Genomic DNA, 20,360 nt, shown 5'->3' with positions numbered 1-20,360 from the left:
CTTTGCAGTTTCACGTAAGATGTGAATTTTCTCAGTTTCTCTGCCAGATCTTTTGCTAAGGTGTGATGATGGCAGTTATTGTATGCTTCGTGCATAGATCCTTTCACAGACACACTCTTCTCTACTAACCGTCATTTGTGTGTTCCCTTTTCAACTGAGAGTGCAACAGCCTCTGCTTGCTCACATTATGTTATTACATCACAGGTATGCGGTGGCGGCGTTGACGATACACACGTCGACGAGGCATAGTGCCGCAATGCTGTTGCAGATAGAGCTCACAGCGGAATGGTTCCGCTGGCGTGTACTGCCCACTTATATAGGAAAGGAGCGACCTCGATTACGTAATGCGCTGATTACGTAATGCGCTGGTAACGGACTTAGACTCTGCAGGCACCAACATGTGAGCGTTATCCCGGACACGTGCTGTAGCCTTACTAGCAGCACACACTCGCTGGTGTGCCGGCCTTATCGTTTGGCGCCGAGCGGGTTGCGTCACCGACTCGCTAGGGGCTCAGCAGGCAGTGCGGCACTATGTTTCCGAATTTTTTCAACTGTTGCATCCTTGAGCCCCCAGTTCGCAATGTACGCACCCCGGTTACAGATGTCAAGGATCACACTTTATTAATAATTATAGTACAAAGTAATATCTCCAGTAACAGTTACATTTTCACTCACTAGGCACATAATTCTCCAGACCACGATTTACAATCTGCTTAAACTTTGCCCGTAATTCCTCTACATCCATCTTACTGGAACTAAGTGATGCTAATTCACTGTCTAAGTGAGATGCTAATAATTGCTTATCTGCTCTTGCTAGCAGAAAGACTCTCCTAGCCAGCTTGACTGATTTATTAACTTTCCTAATCAAAGTTGCTATGATGACTTCCTAATCACTAATCCCCATTTCTATATTGACATCGTCGATAAGGCGTGGCCTCTTTGTAGCTACGAGGTCTAAGATATTTCCGTCAGGTGTGGGCTGCCGAGCTAGCTGCTCGAGACAATTTTCAGAAAACGTGCTCAAAAGTATTTTGCACATCTGTCTGTCTGTACGCCTGCAATGAATCCGTAGACATCCCTTTATATACTTAGCAGATTAGTCGCCCCTAACTAGTATTGCAGGATCTGGGTATTTACAAGCTATTGACTGTAGAATTTCTTTGAATGTCTTTAGAACTGTCACAGCGGCATGAGGGGCCGGTAATAAATCCGACAATTAACTTGGTTTCACTTACACCTGTTACACGTGACTTCATTACCACACTCAACTTCGTTCTTAGTAGAGACAATATTTTTGTCAGCCTCAACGAATACTCTCCCCCGTACGGCCTCTGATCTGTCTTTCGATATTTGTCCCACAACTCGCTAAATATCTGAGAGCTTTCCACTTCGGGTTTCACCCAGCTCTCAGTTCCGAGAATAATTTGAGCGTTAGAACTTTCCTGGAGGGCAGTAAATTTGGGAACTTTATTGTGAATACTTTGACAGCTTACTGATAAAATTTTGACAGTGGAAGTGTCTCAATTCCGAATGCCGTTCGATTTCCCTCGCCGCATATCGACCGGCGAGTGTTCGACAGAGCACTTCGAACTACTGCCTGACCTAAAAACCCTCGTGTGCACTCCACAAGTAGTCTGCTGTCAGAGTAGCTGCTTCCTCTGTGTTGTGCGCCCCTGGCCTATCTAGGGGATTTCTACAAATCACCGCACGGTAACTCATTAATACGGTTTCTAGTGTCCTCGTCGTGTGGCTAAATCCTCTTCCCGTGTACAGTATCCGTAATAGGCTCCAGCTCCATGTGCAGCACTATCCTCCTTTGCCCTTTTTTATGTTTTTTTATACATCTAGCTGTTCTGTTCTTCTCTCTTCTTTAATGATTTTGTCGATTGATTTTGTGAGTGACTTTTAAGAGAGTTTCACTTGTGTATGTTCTTGTGGCTGAACCACTGCCTCATAGTATATTAATTTTGTTTTGATCGATACAGTTTTTATTATGTGTGGACCGTGTGTGTTTTTGAGACTTTACCATTTTGCTAGTTATTTCTTGCCAAGCAGTTTTTTCATTTAACGTGCATTTTATAATTTCTCTTGGGTATTAAAATTGTTTTACCATTTTTACTGTTGTCATTTACTGTTACACGGTTTATTAGCAGCGGGCCTTTTAACACCGTCTCAATGTTTCCGAAGGATATCTCGAGTCCTGTTTCTTGTGCATGTTTTGTCGGCTTAGTATTTGATTTCTGTATTAGTTTTGGTAGATATTTAATAATATACATTAAAAAGCAAACTCGTAAATATTTACCCGACGCGCTAAGGCCAGTAGATGTCCGTCTTACAGAGAATATTCTGTAACACTACACGATGTGACGAATAACGAATACGTAGTAACGGGTATGTCATTAGTCGGTAGCAGATATGTACTGTACAAAATTTAATAATTATTTTTACAGCCCTTCCCGGAAGAGCACGACGTGTAGGCGAATGCCGTGTTGCAGGTTGTACCAGGGCCTGGAGTGGATATGCAGCCAACTGAAGAAGAAGTGACGGCCGATGGGGGCGTAGCGCGGGCGCGGCTCCCCCTGCCGGCGGACCCGCGGGTGGGGCGGGGCGGAGGGGAGGCGGTGAGACGGCGGCGGCGGCGGCGGCGGCGGCGGCAGCGGAGGCGGAGTCTGCCCGTCTGCCGGCCACCCGAAACATCACAGTGACGAGGGGGCAGACTGTGCAGCATTGCGCATCCGCCTGTGCGTATTGCCATGCGGGTGTGTGGACTGGACAAATTGGAACAGAAAGTGACTGAAATATGTGATAATTTTTCGTTTAGATTGCCTTTTAATTTCTTCGGAGGAATAAATCTGAAGTCGTTCAGTGTAAGGACATCACTGTTATTGCTATTACTGTATTATTATGATTATTATCTTTTCTTTCATAAGTTCAGCATAATTAGGATAGAACTTTAAATCTGCCACTTACCCCCCCACCTTCCCCCACCTTCCCCAGGCCATATCATTTTGCCACAACTCGTCCTCTTCCATATTTTAAGTGAATTTACAAAGTGAATAAAAAGGAAGTTATTCAGTTAACTAATGAAATAAGTGCCAGCATTTTTTGTCAAGTTACGAGCAGTATTGTGATCTTTGTGCGCTGTTTGTGTTACCTTATCGTGTTTGTGTCCTCAATTTTTGTACGCGGGCTCCGTTTGGACGGGGTACGCAGAAAGTGGCAATTGCAGTCGTGTCTCCCACAGATTTGTGAGGGCTGTGATAGATTTTTATGAAATAACTGTTCCATTCCCAATAATGTGACTTCTCGTCGTGTGGAGACGTTTTACTCACTGTGAACGCCAGAACTCTAAAAAATGAACACTCGGCTGCAGTATGCGGCAGGTTTTCTGCCTTGTCCAGTAAATAAGCTACAGGTCTAAATCGCATTTCAGTAACTGTAGAAATAAACAATTACTTGCAGATTTACTGGTGTCATTTGTTTTAATATTCCCAGCTACTTTGTGTGCCGAAACATTTTTGGAAGAACGTCGTAATCTTATGCAGTGCATCGTGGTAGTTTGTTCCAGTCAAGTTTTATACAATATTTCACTCGTGCAACAACTGTGTGGTACCAGTTTATTAATAAATATTAATTGCAAAGGAAGGAAGCGGCATCTACCTTAAGAAATGCCCGTATATACTATTTGATGTAAGTTAAACTTAGACTGCATTGGCAATGCATGTAAAGGGCTGCCTTGTCACCAGTTAAAATCATTTAGATATACTAATTTTACAGGCCCATTCTCATTTTTCACAAACTTTTGCTTTCCATGTTTACAAAATGAGAGGAACTGCCAACTCACAGTCGGTATCATCTTCCAGCCTAACCACTGACACTGGGCTGTGCTGCATGTTAGTCTGTCACTGTAATGTACATTTCAAAAAATAATATTAGTGCAAAATAAATGTTTTCAGTGATTGGCTACCTTTCAGTTTGTGCACCCACTACATCGTTAATTTGTGGGACGAAACTCAATTGCGGTATTGGTAGGTTAAATTTACTCCACTTTTATCATTTGTATTCACAGATAAGTAAATAGCCTAATTACATTTTTTTCTCCTTTCCGTATTTTGGTTTTGTCAAATACTTTTATTTATTCCGGACAAATGTAACGATTTGAAACTAGCTGTTCTTTCACGAGCAAGAGCTGGACTCCTACTGACCAGTACCGGCTATCACTTGCTGCACTCTGTATTTCTGTGGCACTCGTCTTTGACATCAATGGAAGAACTACGGAACAGATCACTCGGGGGGGTTCCTCTCGGACTCTGTACAGAACCTGCTGTAATCTCAGGGTTTTACTGACTGATTCCATCTGCCGCGCACTGCCAGGAGAGTAACTGAAACAAAAACTCTCCATCTGCTAGAGATTAGGTAGCTGCGTTCCGTGGTGCACGCGGTCCCGTTGTCACCTCGCACTGCTATCTGTGTCGAGAAACCGCATTCCGCCCGCTGCCTGAATACTGGTTTTGCCACACGGTCCGGCTTTTCTGTACCGAATATTCCCGAAGCATTCCACGAATTGTCAGCGATGCTCGTGAGCGGATGTGCCAGTCGCTTTGAAATACTCGTCATCCGATATTAAGAAAACTATTTGGTGAAAAAAATTGATTCTTTCACATCTTACAGCCCGATATCTTTGCTCGATAAAGGAATGAATTTCTTTCAGTTATTTGTCTCGGTTACCGTGTGGCAAATTTTGTGAGCTACTGCTCACAATTTTAAGAGTTTTGTGGAGGTAAAAATGCATTGCGTAGATTTTATATCTGCCGGAGGGTTGCGTGCAGTGCACCCAGTGTTCTGTTTGTGCTTAATGTGAATTGTGCTCTCGTAGAAACCTCTTTTATTTCGTAAATGGCTCTAGATATGAAAAAGAAGTTTTTTGAAAATTATAGCGTGCAGACAGGTGTGTACTTCATGGTAAGATTAATACTCGAAACTTTATCTGTCGAAATACTGAAGTATTTATAGTTTTTTGATGGAATGGTGTACTTCTTTTAACTGTTTTTAATATCTCGTCAAAAAAAATTCTGTAGAAATGCACACATTAACATTTACGATATTCTGTATGGGATGCTCAACTTTGAGACCTGTTTGTTACCTTACAAGATGCAGTCACCAAGTAACTGCACATTTTAGTTATTTCAGCTTCAGAGAGAGCTTTTGTTTATTTATAGCTAGAGGCCAGATTATTTGCAATATAAATAGCTTACAAATGCTTTAAATATGCACAAAAAGTGTCGAAACGTGCAAGATTGAATAATAAAAAACGTAGTAGTTACTGCACGTGATATATCTCAAAGTTGGACCTGTTCGTATCCATTGCGAAGAAGAGCACTGGGCACCTGAAAAATAGGAACATTTGGAATGCCTTCACGATCTCTATACTTTGTGGTAGAGATTAGGCAGGGTTATTTCTGAGATAAATTTTTAAAAATTGCAAAAAGAAATGCACATTGTGTTTCAAATAGTATTCCTTCTTTGTATCGTTGGCAGTAACGAGTGAATGCAACGCGAGTTAGTCCCCACAAAACAGTAGATATGCACATATCCGACTTAGAGGTATATTGCACGCGGAAGGACATGCACGAGAATTACCTGATATTTTATTTTGAAAATGGCATGACATACAATCAGGAATTTTTTGAACAACATTAACATTAAATTAGTATTAGCAGACTGATGTATTATTTACAAATTATTTTGCATTTTGTTACTATTGTAAACATAAACAATCGAGTACGGTTTCAAATGTTCGGTAGTACGATCGTGTCTACGATCGCTCAAAAATCTTTTATATGTAGAAAGGACAGTTCTACACCAACTGTGGCAACTGGGCAGTAATTTGAATTTGGGTGCAATGTTGGCACTCACTGTTTCTGGCAAAGACTGATCAGCCTTTCCTTTTCCTCCCGTCTGGTAAGTCTCCCCAGACCTGGGGTTCTGGCTGACTTTTCCGAACTCTACCCGTTTCCCTAAACCTCGCTAGTCCTTTTCCATCCTCTTCGACCCTTCTGCTGCGAGGAGGAGCCACAGCTACAAAAGCTTACATACGTGCAAAACCTGTTTTGTACATGTGTTCTCCTACTGCCGCACGGTGAGTAAATTTTTTTATGTATCCAATTACATTGCATTGTCAAAAATTGATTATTTTCATTGTCGTACATAAATTTGACGGATGGCACATGCAGCAATCTGGCCATTTGCTGACGATGCTGTGACGTACAGGAAGGTGACAAACTCGAGTGACTGTCGGGGGATACGAGATGACTCTGACAGAATTTCTATTTGGCGTGACGAGTGGCATCTCGGTCTAAATGTAGAAAAATGTAAGTTAATACAGATGAGTAGAAAAAATGAGCCTGTAATGTTTGAATACACCACCGATAGTGTGCCGCTCGACACTGTCAGACCGATTAAATGTCTCGGTGTAATGGTGGAAAATGATACAAAATGAAACGAACTCGCAAGGGTTGTAATAGGTGAGGCGAATTGTGGACTTGGCTTTATTGGGAGAATTTTGGGAAGTGTGGCTCATCTGTAAAAAGAGAGAGTGTACAGAACACTAATGTGACCCATTCTCGAGTACTTCTAGGGAGGTTGGGATCACTACCACATCTGGTAAAGCGAGACATCTAAGGAATTCAGAGGTGGGCTACTAGATTTGTTACCGGTAGATTCAAAAAACGTACAACTATTATGGTGATGTTTCAAAAATGAGACTGGAATTCCTAGAGGGAAGGTGAAGGTCTTTTCGAGGAAGACTATTGAGTAAATTTAGAAAACCGCAATTTTGAAGGTACTCTCAACCTCACAGCATACAGCGGTTTGTGGCATGTGTACGTGTATGTAGATGTAGATGAAATAAGGAAATCCACTGATGTAAGTATCTCTGTCAAATAATAGATTGTTACGCTTCAGCACTTAAGAACAAGCATCTCGTAAATGGCAGAGCCAGTCACTTGTCCACATGCTACTGTCGTGAGCCCCTACGGAAAGGAGTCGAAGCACTGCGAAACTTCGAGTAGGCGAGGAGGTGTCGGACATCCGCGCGTCGTCACAGAATGTGGAGGTGTGAGGTTTGCTCACCCTGTAAAGGCACAGCCATACAGGATACGGCCTGTGGGGCAGACGGCAGATGCGTGCCGCATTTGACAGTGAGCGAGACGTCGCAGGCGAGAGTGGCTGCCGTCACTGAGGTTATGAGAATCGAATCTGCTGTAGTCTCTCACATAGTTTTTCAAGAATTTTTGTTTATGCCAAACACTACTTAAGCTGTAAATCTTTTATTTGTAGGCACAAAAGGTTTCTTAGCATTTCAAGGGCATCGAGTGCAGTCCGTGCAAACTGGTAGAAAAACCTCATGTACGGTAGCAAGAAAACACAGATAAAATGGAAAAAGTGTGTACGGGATGAGCATACTCACAAAATCGAGTCACGTTTGTACTGAAAAAAGAGAATGGTATGAGCCAGTGTTTATAATCGACAAATTTTCGCTAAGTAGTGGATGTCGAAACTAAAATAACACAGAATGCTCATGTGATACTTAGAAAAGAGGAAAACTAAATAAAAGAAATTCCTAGTAAGGGACTAAGAAGTAGATAAAATACTAACAAATTCCACTCACCATGAGGAATAGTATCTGATAAGTCAGCAAAATCTCCATACGTTGATAGGGTTATCAAAACAGACCACATATAAGCATCTACGGAATAATATAAAAACTGAACAGCTAATGGCCTCTCAGTTACCTAAAATGGATTAAAAAACACATTGGTAAATAATGGTAAAAAAAATATCCAGCATGAAGCTGTTTTAAGTGTTAGCATACAATTGAGATGCAGTAAACAGTGGAACTGAATATCATCCAGTGCCTCAAATCTTTTTATAAATTATGTTAATGGTTGAGAACTGTTAGGTAGTTGCTATATTGAATTCATTTTGCAGCCATTTAATATACTGCTTTTCCACGGTCTACCTTTTATAATACTGGCATTCTGGAGGACGAAGGTTCAAACCCGTGTCCGACTATCCTGATTTAGTTTTTCTGCGATTTCTGTAAATTGCTTCAGGCAAATGCCAGCACGGTTCCTTCGAAAGGGCACAGCCGATTTCCTTCCCTAATCTGAGCTTTACTCCGTCACTAACGACCTCCTCCACCGTACTGGCATTAAGAATAGTTTTTACAAATTTACATTTTTAAATATATTGTTTAGGATTTGTTTTGAAATGTAGATTAAAACTCAAGAATTTGCAAAAGTGTAAGACATTGCAGACACAGGACCTGGATAAGTTGAAAGAATTAGATATTGTTGATCATTTTGGAGGGAGAATTAGGAAACATTTAACTGAACAGTGGAAAAGAATACAATAGAAGAGTAATGGTTAGCTTTAAGTGGTGAAATAAGGCAGCAGAGGATCCAACAGGTAAAGAGACAAGGTCTCGTGGAAATCCTCGAATGACAGAAAATAGCACGAGTAAAATATGGGGAGTGAAAGGTTATGTACAATGTGTACAGAAATCGGACGACAGTTAAGAGAGTGAGTGGCACGAAACAGAAGCACTTTCTTGAAGGTGAACATCAGCAAAAGCAAAACGAGGATAATGGGATGCAGTTGAATTGTAAATTGTGTGATGCAGAGGGAACTGGACTAGGAAACAACACACAAAAAGTAGTAGCTGAGTGTTGCTATTTGGGCAGCAAAATAACAGATGATCACCAAAGTAGAGAGGATATAAAATGCAGAGTGACAGTGGCAAGAAAAGTGTTTCTGAAGAAGAGAAAATTGTTGACACGGAATTTAGATTTAAGTGTTAAGAATTCTTTTCTGAAAGCATTTGTACGGATTGTGGCCACGTACAGAAGTGAAACGTGGACAATAAACAGTTCAGACGAGAAGAGAATAGGAGCTTTTGAAATGGGGTACTACAGAAGAGTGCTGAATATTAGATGGATATATGAGGAGGAGGTATTGAATTGAATTTTGGAAGATAAGAAATTTGTGTCACAACCAGACTAGAAGGGATCACAAATTTATTATTGGGGGGGGGGGGGGGGGGGGGGGGGGGGGGAAGTGTGGGTGGTAAAAATCATAAAGGGAGACCTAGATGTGAATACAGTAAGCAGATTCAGAAGGGTGTAGGTTGCAGTAGTTATTGGGAGATGAAGAGGCTTGCACAGGGTAGAGTAGCATAGGGAGTTGCATCAAACCAGTCTTAAGACTGGAGACAACTACTACTTTGTAAGGAACTACCCAGCTATCATTGTAGTCATCTAGTTACTCACAGCACTCCACACGACTCTGCTCTGTCCGTGTCAATGTCTGTCACTTGCGCCCCGACACGCTGCCTGTTCGGCACGCGGTCCCGTGTGTGCACTTGGCCTCTTGCCAGCTGGCCTCGCAGTGCGTCACTTTTCATCAGTTGAGCTGTTTAGGTACGGGATGATACTCAGTTCCTTTATTTACTGCATCCCAATTACATGCTAAGCTTTAAAATAGCTTCATGCTGGATATTTTTGAGAAGACTCAGTATACTTTTAGCTTGAATGACAAAGTCTTAAGCAATATGGTTTTTAATCCATTTTACACAATTGGACCGTTAGCTGCTCAATGTTTACATTATTCTGTAGACGATCATATACGGGATGTGCTTCTAGCACCATTACGACAGTCTGTGATTCCGCAAGCTCACCACATACTGTTACTTATGGTGAGTGGAATTTGTTAATATTTTACCTACCTCATAGTCTCTAACAAGGAATTTCTTTCTATTAGTTTTCCTATATAAAACTTGATTTTTTGACTGTGCATCCTGTGTATACACTATGTGATCAGAAATATCCAGACACCTGGCTGAAAATGACTTAAAAGTTCACAGTGCCATCCTTCGATAATGCCGGAATTCAATACAGTGTTGGCCCACCCATAGCCTTGATGACAACTTCCACTCGTGCAGGCATACATTCGATAGAGTGCTGGAAGGTTTCTTGGGGAATGGCAGTCCATTCTTCATGCAGTGCTGCACTGAGGAGAAGTATTGATGTCAGTCAGTGAGGCCTGGCACCAAGTTGGCGTTCCAAAACATCCCAAAGGTGTTCTATAGGATTCAGGTCAGGACTCTGTGCACACTAGTCCATTACAGGGATGTTATTGTCGTGTAACCACTCCGCCACAGGCCGTGCATTATGAACAGGTGATCGATTGTGTTCAAAGATGCAATCGCTGTCCCCGACTTGCTCTTCAACACTGGGAAGCGAGAAGGTGCTTAAAATAACAATGTAGGCCTGTGCTGTGATAGTGCCATGCAAAACAAGGCGTGCAAGCCCCTCCATGAAAAACACGATTACATCGTAACACCACTGCTTCCGAATTTTGCTGTTGGAACTACGCACACTGACAGATGACGGTCACCTGGCATTAGCCATACCCACACCCTGCCATCAGATCGCCACATTGTGTACCGTGATCATCACTCGGCATAACGTTTTTCCAATGTTCAATCGTCCAATGTTTACGCTCCTTACACCGAGCGAGGCATCGTTTGGCATTTACTGGTGTGATGTATGGCTTATGAGCAGCTGCTCGACCACGAAATCCAAGTTTTCTCACCTCCCGCCTAACTGTTACAGTACTTGCAGTGAATCCTGATGCAGTTTGGAATAACTGTATGATGGTCTGGATAGATGTCTGCCTATTACACTTTACGACCCTCTTCAACTGTCGGCGGTCTCTCTGTCAACAGATGAGGTCGGCCTGTACGCTTTTGTGCTGTGCGTGTCCCTTCACGTTTCCACTTCACTATCACATCAGAAACATTGGACCTAGGGATGTTTAGGAGTGTGGAAATCTTGCATACAGACATATGACACAAGTGACACCCAATCACCTGGCCACGTTCGAAGTCCGTGAGTTCCACAGAGAGCCCCATTCTGCTCCCTCACAGTGTCTAATGATTACTGAGGTCACTGATATGGAGTACCTGGCAGTTGGTGGCAGCACAATGTACCTTTGATCTCCTAATGTATTTTTAAATTTTAGTTGTGTTTTCTTACTACCTTACATGAGCCTCTGTCTCCCACTTTGTAAAGATTGCACCTGAAGATGGGACTAAAATGCGGTGAAACCACTCTAACCTGTAAATAAAGGACTTGCAGCTAAAATGGTCTTATCTTTTCAAAATTTTTGTATATGAATGTTTTGCGAATATCGTTTTGTTGTGGCATACTACTGTCACCAATCGGATATAAACTTCTGTGTCACTGTGTAGTTCTGCAGTACTCATCCAGTGATATTTATATAAATCATTCCTGCCTTTCCAAATACTTGGCAGCTACAGACACAAGCAGGACTGTCACATTCTTTCAAGTAGAATATTCTTCCATTTGCGACACAGCAAAGCAAATGTTGACTGAAATTTGGAATGTTTTGCAAAACTATATGAGCCGTGTAAACACCAGACTAGCTGAGCCTCTTGTCGGTCTGGTGTCTCGTGACACAATTAAGTGTCTGACGAGCTGAGTCACATTGTCAGTAAGGGACTGTTTTGTAAGCTCCTAGCAACATCACATTTGAACAATTGAACACCTCTAAATGATAGAGAACCAAGTGACACACTTGTTAAACTATATTGAAGATCTAATTTTTCTTTCATCTGGACATATTTCGGTAGGTTATCTCTTCAGTGTCAACGGCCTTGCCGCAGTGGATACACCGGTTCCCGTGAGATCACCGAAGTTAAGCGCCGTCGGGCACGGCCGGCACTCGGATGGGTGACCATCCGGGCCGCCGTGAGCTGTTGCCATTTTTCGGGGTGCACTCAGCCTCGTGATGCCAACTGAGGAGCTACTCGACCGAATAGTAGCGGCTCCAGTCAAAGACAACCGTCATAACGACCGGGAGAGCGGAATGCTGACCACACGTCCCTCCTATCTGCATCCTCACGTGACGATGACACGGCGGTCGGATGGTCCCGATGGGCCACTTGTGGCCTATAGATGGAGTGCTTTTATCTCTTCAGTGACAGAAAATGTCAACAATACAATAAATTTTTGGAGCACTAGCAAAATTATCCCAAAGATATTTCTTATGAGATTAGAAATACTTCCTTGTACTACTGTGGAGCTGTCACACGGAATAACATCGGCTATTAGTGTTACGAGCGATCGTGTAAGTAATTCACTTTGACATCAGAAAATCCGTATGGGGCTAGACAATTTTTGCTTCGATGAGACATATACTGTAATTGCATTACATAAAGTCTGATACTAAGAGAAGTGGAGTTTCCTTCCATTTGATTTTCAGCATGTGTTGTTTCCATTTTGTGCGTCTGCAGGTGGAAATAAAAACTGCATATCTTACAGGAGTACCAAGAATTTAAAAGGACTGAGGAATGGTTCAGATCCATACAGATTGTAATGAATGGTGAATCACAAAATGAAAGTATACACGTGGTGGCCACGAGCACGATGACATCCTACCAATTGCAGCTGCGTGCACTGGTGTTCTCCCCTGTGAAGTGGTACAGATCACTCAAGTTCATCTTTGCCTTAGCGTGGGTACCTACTTCACGAAGTGATCTGTCGCCCCGATTCTTCTCGCAATACCGTGTACCTCGAGTATTTTCTTATGGTCGTCTTTGCGCCAATTCTCAGTGCGGTGGTCCTGCTGTGCATTGTCACTGTGCCGTAAGACTGGATTCCCAGATGCGGCGACTCGAGTACTGTAAGACGGAGCTCGTATTCTCTAGCAACTAGCTACGAAACTGTGTAACGAGGTTTTAAAGAACTTTTGTACAACTGATGTTTCTCGTAAGCCAAAATAATATAGGGAACAGATCTCTCGTTTACAGTCTACATGTAGGCTACGTCATCAAATGGCAGAAAAAGTAAGAGATTATGTAATTTAGTTTCATTTTTTCTGGGAATAGACCACTGTTGCCAGACTACTTCCTGTCTGGAATCCACAGCATCCACAAACTGTGACTGCAGGATTTAAACGACTTCTCTGTCACGAGTAGTGGTATGTGCTCGTCATCGTGTCTCGTGGATGCACTGTGCTCTCATTTCGCCTTTCTGGTCAGTGCATAAATCCAAAAATGCGTGCACGGTGTGCAGTTCTTCCTATACGACTGATTACATTCACGTTTCTCCACGAACATCTTTCTGTCATTATAGCAGGAAGAAGTGAGACGTGTCACTATATTAAGTAACAGAGTGTACCGGTACACCTCGCGGCAGCAAAAGTACTGTCGGGCACCCTTGCACGGTGTTGCCTGGTGTCCATTCTGCCTCTGGTACAAGGAACGCCAGAGACCCAGACAAATGTAGCAAATGAAAAGTTACGTATGTACTTGCATTAAGCTGTGTTGTTGTGTGCACTAATTAATTTCCAACACTTAATACTACACTATACTCCAATGTGTGTTGTGCAGTATACTGTGTGTGTGAAAGCAAAAATGGTTACCATTATGATCCAGTTCAGCACCTCTATCCCTCCACCTTTTGGCCTCTTTCATAATGTTCTCACAATCTGCATCACCTGTATCATACGAGAAGTTCTACTTACTTCATCCCCTCTCTCTGTCTCTCTCTCTCTCTCTCTCTCTCTCTCTCTCTCTCTCTCTCTCTCTCTCTCTCGACTTCCCAAACGAAAGTGCTGGCAGGTCGGTAGACACACAAACAAACACAAACATACACACAAAATTCAAGCTTTCGCAACCAACGGTTGCTTCGTCAGGAAAGAGGGAAGGAGAGGGAAAGATGAAAGGATGTGGGTTTTAAGGGAGAGCGTAAGGAGTCATTCCAATCCCGGGAGCGGAAAGACTTACCTTGGGGGAAGAAAGGACAGGTATACACGCGCGCCACCCCCCCCCCCCCCCCCCCCCACACACACACACACACACACACGTGTGTTTGTGTCTCTATTGACCTGCCAGCACTTTCGTTTGGTAAGTCACATCATCTTTGTTTCCATTCCAGGTCTCTGATACGGTGAATACATCTCCTGTTGCTACTGCTTGAGCTGTCAATGTGACACCACAGTTAAAGGCACCTTCGGGTGAAAACAGCTGCCGACCACAGTAACAGATCTACAGAGGTTGGGACAACTGACTGGTTTTAATAACCGATTGGCCAGTCAGGGTGTTTCCTCTGTCAGTTTTTCAGTCGAATGAAACGAGTGTCTGTGGGCATGTCAGCTATACGAATTTTTCCCCCCCTCTTTGGGTTTGAACAGTTTCACTCAGTGTGAGACCACTGACTGACAAAAGTCTGACGGTTATGTCTGTTACACAATACAAACTGATATTTTTAGAAAACATACTTTTTATTCACTTCTACTCGAAATAAGATACATTATTTGTCTCTAAAAATAGTCGGAGGGCCTAGTTGCAGTTCACATGTTAACTGAAAACACTCAAACCCAGATACTGTTGAAAACATTCATACGAGAGTGTGCCAAAAAGTAGTGTCTCCGAATTTTTTATTCTATCATTTATCGATTCTCACGCATATTACTTGGTTGACTTTCCCATTTTGCTTCTACTGCCAGAGGGGTCCGAATTGTAGCATGTAATGTGCCGGCGTGTGAGAAATGGTGTGCTGTAATCTAGATTCTAACCACAGAATAATTCGTGCAGCATACACTGTTTTGGTACGACCGTGTCGGACCGCACGCGAGCGCTGTGACAGTCGGATGCCTCGGGCTCCCTGTTACCGATCCTCCTCCGTACAGTTCTGTCTCGGGGCCCCCTCTGATTTTCGTCTGTTCCCAAAGTTTAAATAACGCCTTTGAGTACTACACTTTGTGATGATGAAGCAGTGCAAGCATTGGTGAGGTTGTGGCTCTGTCAAAGAAAAACATCCTATACTGACAGTATAAACACAAACTGGCCTTTTGTTGAGAAAATGTGTATGCCATCCCAGTGCTGAGAAATAAATACAAAGACACGAAGAATAAAGAGGTAGAATGTTAATAAAGTTGGTTTTATTTAAAAAGCTGTAATAGTTTTCACACACAAATTTTTACTTCTGTGGCACTATCTTATGTCAATCTATTCGTGGTCTATCTATAGGAATCCTTCCTAACTACCCACAATCACAAACTTCTCACCTGCTTCAGGTTCATTGATGACATCCTCGTGATCTGGGATTAAGGTGGGGACACCCTCTCCACATTCATCCAGAATTTCGACACCTCTCCCCCTTCACTTCACACGATCTCCCGGTTCCACACTCCTCGATGTCAACTTTCGTCTCAAAGATGGCTACATCAGTACCCCCGTGCACGTCAAACTGATCAATCACCACGAATATGTCCAGTTCGACAGTGACCACCCTTTCCGTACTGAGGAGTTCCTTCCGTACAGCCTAGCTACCTGCGATTGTCACATCTGTAGTAACGAGCTATTCTTGTAAAAATTTACCGAGGGTCTCACTGAGGCAGTCACAGACCAAAATTATCCTCCCGTCCTCGTCCAGAAACAGATCCGTGCCTTGTCTCCCCAGTTACCTTCCACGGCCCACACGTCCAATCCCCCGGTAATTCGGCACCACCGTGGACTGGAACAACTGAACCACATTCTCTGCCAGGATTTAGACTACCGCTCATTGTGCCCTAAAATGAGGAATGTCGTACCCACTATTCTCTCCACTGGTATTCTGCCACCCACTGAACCTACACAGTATGCTAGTCCGTCCATACTCAGACCCTGCTCCCAACCATTTGCCCTGGCCCATACCCCCGTAATAGACCTAGATGCGAGACCTGTCCCGTACATTCTCCCACCACCACCTACTGCAGTCCGGTCACTAACATCACCTACCTCATCGAAGGCAGGACTACTTGTGAAACCAGTCGTGTGATCTACAAGCTAAGTTGCAACCACTGTGCTACATTCTGTGTAGGCACGACAACCAACAAGCTGTCTGCCACCAGCTAACTGTGCCTGACAGAGCTGGACCGTCCGGTCGGTGAGAATGCTGCCTGACACAACACGCTTCACGTCAGTGACTGCTTCACAGCTGGCGCCATCTGTATCCTTCCTACCGACACTAGGTTTTGTGAATTTTGCAGGTGGGAAATCTCCCTGCAATATATCATACATTCCCTGGCCTCAGCCTTCACTAGTCCGTATCTCATCCCCCTTCCCTGCTCCCGCTCCAGCAGTACACAGCCTTCTATTCCACGAACGCACCCGATAACCTTTTTTCCCTTCTCTACTTCTGTCCTTTACACTCCCCCTCCCCCTATATCCCAACTGTACCTAACTGCCTCCCTGTCTGCAGAACTCCCTACATGCTCCCATAAGCATTACACTTACCCTCACACCTACCCTGCTATCCTTCCCCACACCCTTCCCACATCCTGCCCCCTTCTTATCACCCATTGCTGCTACCATAAGGCACAGCTGCCGGCTGCAGTCTGGCCAAAGTGGCCAGAGACAGTGGCTTTTTGTGTGTGTGTGTGTGTGTGTGTGTGTGTGTGTGTGTGTGTGATTTTCCTACTTTGGAACAAGGCCTTTTGGCCAAAGCTCACGTCATCTCCAATGTCTTGTAAGTAGCAGTTTGTTCTTCACACAATATTGTTAACAAATATTCCAGTAATAACGGAGCAATTTATGAAGAAACTGTGGATTTGAGTTATTTACTAAACTATTATAAGAAATGAAAATATTCTTTTGAGCTCCATAATCCATTGTTTCACAGTTGAGTGATGCTTATTTGCTTTGTCATTGTATTGTAATAGACTGCATATATTGGCGCAACCTACTCCTGAGTACTGCAAGAGTTTTGGAATCCGTACCAGGTTGGATTGAAGGGAGACATCAAAGCAAATTGAGAGACGGGCTGCTATATTTCTAAGGTTCAAACAACACAGATATGCTTCAGGAATTCAAATGGGAATCCCTGGAGTGAAGGCTACGTTCTTTTCGAGGTATGCTATTGAGAAAATTTAAGAGAACCGGTGTTCGAGGCTGACCGCCAAACGATTCTACTGCCACTAACATACATTGTACGTAAGGACCACGAGGATAAGATATGAGAAATTAAGGCCCATACAGAGGCATATGGACAGTCATTTTTTCCTCACTCTGTCTCTGAGTGGAACAGGGAAGGAAGCAACTACTGATGGTACTGGGTACCCTCCACCACGCACCTTATGATAGCTTGCGGAGTATCTGTGAAGGTGTAGGTGGAAATGTAATTGTTTGTTTATAAAAATGTATACTGTAATGTATTATTCATACAGATTGTGGCTGTATTCCATGTTAGTGACAGCTCAGTTCTACAGGGGGGTCCAAAACAAGTGTCCACTGTTTAAAAGTCCATAACTTGCAAACTAATTGACAGAGTTGTCTCATTTTTGGTGAAAGTGTAGCTTAAAGTCCAACTTAAAGATATCACTGTAGGTGTTCGAAATGATCACCATTAACATCCACACACAAACAATGCCGCCGAACTGCAGCACGAACTACTGACTGCAACGTGTTCAGTTGGCTATTTGCACACGAATGTACGACGAATTCTCGAAGTTTGTCCAATGGGCGTGGCTTTTGTCGATAAACGACGTCCTTCTGTGTTCCCCACAGGTAAAAGTTCAGAGTAGTTAGGTCTGGGGAACGTGGTGGATACTCCACAACACCTCTACGGCCTATCCACCTTCCTGGTAGATTTTCGTCGAGATACGCCCTAACACGATTTTGGTAGTGGGCTGGCGCACCGTCTTGTTGAAAGTAAACTCTTCTGTCTCCATACAAGTCTTGGATGGCAGCTAAAATAGATGTCTGAACCTTCTGAATGTACACCTCACCGGTAACTGTGCCGTCAAAGAAGAGTGGCCCAATCGAGTCCGGTAAGACAACCCACATCACACATTTACTCCTGGCAAATTCACGGCTTTGTCTACACGGACGTTTGGATTTTCGGCGGCCCAGTAGGTGCAGTTGTGGCGATTTAGTGTACCATTTAGTTTGAACTGCGCCTCATCAGACCACACAATCATCTCCGCAAACTCCTCATTGTTGCGCACCTTGTTAGTAAACCACTCGCAGTACTCCATTCTATGATCTGGGTCGTCCTCATTCATTGCTTGTAGCAGTCATGGCAAAATTCGCCGACCACTTCAGCGACTCACTCCAGTTTCACAGGCACACTGTATCACAGACTTCTGTGGCGAGCGAGTGAATTGCAACACATGATGGCAGTTAGCTGGACTCATTACTTTTACAGATCGTCGTTTGTGTACATCTTTAACACAGCCTTTGGCTTCAAATGTGTCTCAAATGCGACAAATCGTTAAATGTGTCGGTGGCTCTGTTTGATACTCATTTCGCCATTGCCCTTGAACGTCATTAATGATTTCGTACTTAAAATACCACTTCGAAACTGACTTCCTTTCATCGAATGTAAGCCTTGCGCCAGCCATGTTTACTCGAGTAACTAGGTGCAACTAAGAACCAATCACTATCTGGGGACTGTCATCTGACAAAACAAAACAACACTTGTGTGGCGACTGCCGGAACTACAAACTATTACACTACCAAAGATGAGACAATTCCGTCAATTAGTTTTCCAGTTATGGACTTTTAAACAGTGGAACATTTTTTTGAACCCCTCTGTATTATTTTACTCTATTTTGTATGAGCGAAGACACACTGTCAGTATCGTGTGAGCTGTTTACTGTATTCAGTTACTATGAAGTGAATACAGTACATAAGAGTTTTAGTGAGATCAACTGACGGCAATTTTGTGTAGGCTAACAATGTACGTTTTGTGGCAGTCAACTGGTATCGTAAGAAATTTCACACAGGAGTAAGAAGAATGAATGAGGTCTTTTACAAAGACTTTCACGTTCAGTTGTCGTACTTATTTTTAGTAATGATGTAAAATTAAATTGAGCCCATTTGACTGATATACAGGGTGGTCCGTTGATAGTGATCGGGCCAAATATCTCACGGAATAAGCATCAAACGAAAAATCTACAAACAACGAAACTTGTCTAACTTGAAGGGGGAAACCAGACAGCGCTATGGTTGGCCCACTAGATAGTGCTGCCATAGGTCAAACGGATATCAACTGCATTTTTAAAAATAGGAACCCCCATTTTTTATTACAGATCAGTGTAGTACGTACAAAAATATGAATTTTTTTGTTGGACCCTTTTTTTTCACTTTGTGATAGAGCTGTAATAGTCACAAACATATAACTACGTGGTATCACGTAACATTCTGCCAGTGCAGATGGTATTTGCTTCGTGATACATTACCCATGCTAAAACGGACTATTTACCAATAGCGGAAAAGGTCGATATCGTGTTGATGTATGGCTATTGTGATCAAAATGCCCAACCAGCGTGTGCTATGTACGCTGCTCGGTATCCTGGACGACATCATCCAAGTGTCCGGACCATTTGCCGGATAGTTACATTATTTGAGGAAACAGTAAGTGTTCAGCCACATGTGAAACGTTAACCACGACCTGCAACAAATAATGATGCCCAAGTAGGTGTTTTAGCTGCTGTCGCAGCTAATCTGCACATCAAAAGCAGACAAATTGCGCGAGAATCGGGAATCTCAAAAATGTCGGTGTCGAGAATGCCATATCAACATCGATTGCACCCGTACCATATTTCTATGCACCAGGAATTGCATGGCGACGACTTTGGATGTCGTGTACAGTTCTGCCACTGGGCACAAGACAAATTACGGGACGATGACAGATTTTTTGCGCGTGTTCTATTTAGCGACAAAGCGTCATTCACCAACAGCGGTAACGTAAACCGGCATAATACGCACTATTGGGCAACGGAAAATCCACGATGGCTGTGATAAGTGGAACATCAGCGACCTTGGTGGGTTAATGTATGGTGCAGCATTATGGGAGGAAGGATAATTGGCCCCCGTTTTATCGATGACAACCTAAATGGTGCAATGTGTGCTGATTTCCTACGTAATGTTCTACTGATGTTACTACAAGATGTTTCACTGCATGACAGAATGGCAATGTATTTCCAACAGGATGGGTGCCTGGCACATAGCTCGCATGCGGTTGATGCGGTATTGAATAACACATTTCATGACAGGTGGATTGGTCATCGAAGCACCATACTGTGGCCTACACGTTCACCAGATCTGACGTTCCCGGATTTCTTTCTGTGTGGAAAGTTGAAGGATATTTGCTATCGTGATCCACCGACAATGCCTGACAACGTGTGTCAGCACATCGTCAATGCATGTGCGAACATTACGGAAGGTGAACTCCTCACTGTTGAGAGAAATGTCGTTACACGTATTGCTAAATGCATTGAAGTTGACAGAC

General features: G+C 43.2%; 1 protein-coding gene and 1 pseudogene across 1 annotated transcript in view; both read left to right on the top strand.

The window, feature by feature from the left end:
- The window catches only part of LOC126426673 (ADP-ribosylation factor-like protein 5B), a 49,073-nt gene extending 45,606 nt beyond the window's left edge, over window positions 1-3,467 (top strand). The window contains exon 4 of the mRNA XM_050088566.1: window positions 2,496-3,467. Within this exon, the coding sequence (XP_049944523.1) occupies window positions 2,496-2,544 (49 nt within the window). The 3' untranslated portion in view covers window positions 2,545-3,467. The remainder of the gene's footprint in view (window positions 1-2,495) is intronic.
- Window positions 3,468-11,727: 8,260 nt separating this feature from the next.
- LOC126427542 (5S ribosomal RNA) lies at window positions 11,728-11,845 on the top strand (annotated as a pseudogene).
- The last annotated feature ends 8,515 nt before the right edge of the window (window positions 11,846-20,360 follow it).

This window comes from Schistocerca serialis, chromosome 11, assembly GCF_023864345.2.
Source record: "Schistocerca serialis cubense isolate TAMUIC-IGC-003099 chromosome 11, iqSchSeri2.2, whole genome shotgun sequence".
NCBI lineage: Eukaryota > Metazoa > Arthropoda > Insecta > Orthoptera > Acrididae > Schistocerca > Schistocerca serialis.
Note: the sequence above shows the minus strand (reverse complement) of the source record. Positions and strands in the feature narration are given on the sequence as shown.